This window comes from Watersipora subatra, chromosome 7 (genome assembly GCF_963576615.1).
Source record: "Watersipora subatra chromosome 7, tzWatSuba1.1, whole genome shotgun sequence".
Taxonomy (NCBI): domain Eukaryota; kingdom Metazoa; phylum Bryozoa; class Gymnolaemata; order Cheilostomatida; family Watersiporidae; genus Watersipora; species Watersipora subatra.
In genome coordinates, this window is record NC_088714.1 from 29,529,225 (window position 1) to 29,532,051 (window position 2,827).

General features: G+C 39.7%; 1 protein-coding gene across 1 annotated transcript; it reads right to left on the reverse strand.

Moving 5' to 3' along the window:
- On the reverse strand, nt 1-1,684 carry LOC137399873 (RING finger protein 145 homolog). The gene is made up of 3 exons (XM_068086123.1): nt 1,584-1,684; nt 1,292-1,473; nt 1-1,150 (listed from the first exon to the last, which is right to left on the reverse strand). The coding sequence occupies exons 2-3, from the start codon at nt 1,461-1,463 to the stop codon at nt 162-164; spliced, it is 1,161 nt and encodes a 386-aa protein (XP_067942224.1). The 5' UTR covers nt 1,464-1,473; nt 1,584-1,684; the 3' UTR covers nt 1-161.
- Nucleotides 1,685-2,827: the final 1,143 nt, after the last annotated feature.

Below are 2,827 nucleotides of genomic sequence, written 5' to 3' on the forward strand. Positions count from 1 at the left end.
TTCTTTGTACTTCATGGTTTATTTTCAACAAGGATTGACCTGTGTCAAGCATAGGTCAAAAGTCTGACAGTAACTGTCTCTGTACATAACAAAAATATATACAATAATACAGATAATAAATAAAATATAAAAAATAGTTAAATATACATCTAAAAAGCAAATCACAGCATCTGTTTATTGCACAAAGGACATTGCTGCTTTTTCTTTAGGCAGGCTTTGAGACATTTGCCATGAAACATGTGCTTGCAAGGTGTGATCCTGGCATGCTTCATTGCGTACAGGCAGACAGCGCACACATCATCATATTTACTAATGTCACTAGCGGAGGCTTTTTCAAAATGGCTCATGCACAAAGATTCCGACTTTATCTTTTTAACTGCAGCTCTAAACTGTAACACTGGTTGGTAGACACAGAAATAGAAAAATGGAATGTATACAAAGGATAGGGAGGGTTGAGCAAATGCGCTGACAATAGCAAAAAGAACTTCAGCTAAATGCGCGAGTCCATCAGTGTAATGCTGCTCTAAGCCCTCCAAAATCTCAATATTTTGGTACTCGACTGTCGATTTAATGACAGCAACAGTATTTCTATCACTAAAAATAAAATATGTTAGCTGAGCTACACCGATCATTGGATGGATTAAGATGTCTGCCGATACGGACAAAACCAGAGCGCTGATGCACAAATAGTCTTTTGAAGTGAAGCTAGCCTTTGAATTTTGTTTGTTCAACACTTCATTGTATCTCTTCACTAGAGCTGACAGAGACGTGTAGATCAGAGTCATGCAGACGGCATAAAGCGCAGACATGAGAGACAGTTCGTGAGTCGTGGCCAACAGAACCAGAATGAGCAGAAACTGCTTGAACCATGTGGGCATGGTTAGCCAAGAAGATTCATTGCTTCCGTTATCCTCTGCTCGGTGCATGTCTTGAATATTGACAGAAATGTTGAAAAGCTGACTAGCGGGTGTGTAGATGGTGAGGAAGATGGTCTCGCAATAGCTATGACTCGCTGTAGTTGACAGGTAGGAGATGACTAAGGCCACACATGTCAGAAGTATGACAAGTATCGCGAGGTAGTTGAAGTACCAGAGACAACCACCAACAGGTACTCCTTGGCTTGTTATCGCAGCCAACAGAGCAGAACTCACTGCAATAAAATAAAAGCGTTATAAGATATGTTTCATTTCGGAAAAATATTATAGCATCGCATTAGAAGTATTATAAAACCTTTGTTGTTAAGCTTTTTGCTTTGTGGTGCAACTTTAACAAGAAGTGACTAGCAACCCACCTGGAAGGCTTGTAGCAACATGGTAAATCCGTTCAATGATGGTCTCACTCCGATCGATAGATTGTGTTGATAGATCTGGAACTTTTGGCAGCTCTTTGTCTGAATAATGCCCCAGTTTTTCTTGGCTTGATGTAAATTCAGCCCAAGCCTCCTTTGTATCAGAGTGCAGCATATTCAGTTCACTGCAAAAGTAGCAATGCAAATGAGCCAGTGCGCACAGAGTAGATAACTAACAGGGCTGAAGTGTAAGTCAGTATAATGCTTATGATTAAGTAGCTCATGTAAAACTTACCTAGTTGTTAGTTAGTTTAAAAAGATGCTCAAGTTTGATGTTAGTGTTGTAAGCTCTAGTCCTTCTAAGCCCTTGCTCTCATCTGATAAGCTTGCTCTAGCTCTCTCTATTTTATACTAGAGAGCGCTTGGCGTATCGCCTGAATGCACATGTTACGAAAACAATTGCGCAAGGCGGACAGTTGATGGCAGGAGAATTGATGAACAAAAATCCGGAAAAGAGGAATAATTAGGAGTGTTTACTTTCTGAGCAGCGTAAGACAAGATATATGCTAAATTTCAGAGCGATACAACACTTCGTACTTGGTAGGTTTTCAGAATAGATATTCTATATAGCCTATATATAGAATTATTGGTGGTATTAAAATGTCATAGACATGGGAGCCTGTGAGGACCAAAATTGAGACATAATTGACATCTTGACAACTGTTTTTAACTGTTTCCTTCTAATTTGAAACATTAATAGTAGTATGTAATATTAGGTGTCAAGGTCAAGGTAATCTAATCTTCATGTAGGCTAACTTGTGATTAGAGCAGTCACAACCAGAAACTGATTCAAAAACTCAAACTGAGGCGTTCAAACCAGCTATTGCATTCTCCAATGGAGTCTACGAGAAAAGTTTAACAAAACCCCTAAAGGCTGATTCCCACTATATCGCCGTTTGTCCGCATAAATCCCACAATACTTTGGTGGTGTCTATGATAATAATGTTCACACTATCACATACCTATTCACGTTTATATCAGTGAATATTTTTCGCCATGGTAATCTCGTTATATAGTTTAGACATAGAAACAATGAAATATGAGTCCCACACAAACTGTCATGGAACAAAATATAGATCAAGCAATCTGCAACAATAAATCAGCATTGCTGAAGTGGTGCGCAGACTGAAGTGGTTTACAGACTGTCGTGGGTGCACGGCGGAATATCAGAAGAGTTTGACAGCTGCAATATTTTCCACCGTATCCGTATGAGCCAGACGATGCCATCGATTTACGGTGCACATGGTCGATGAATAATCGCCGAGAAGATGGCACCGACATATGGTGACACAGCGTGAACCAGCCATGAACCTCAGCTAACTGGTTTCAGTTTTGTTGCAAGAAGTGGTAATTCTGTTTGGCTGTAAACGACTTTGATTCTTCGGTAGGCTTCGGTAAAATGATCTACATTGATTTAAACGATGATTCCTTTGAGACTGCACCTATCTCTGGCTTTTACCAAGATACCCTGTAATGTTC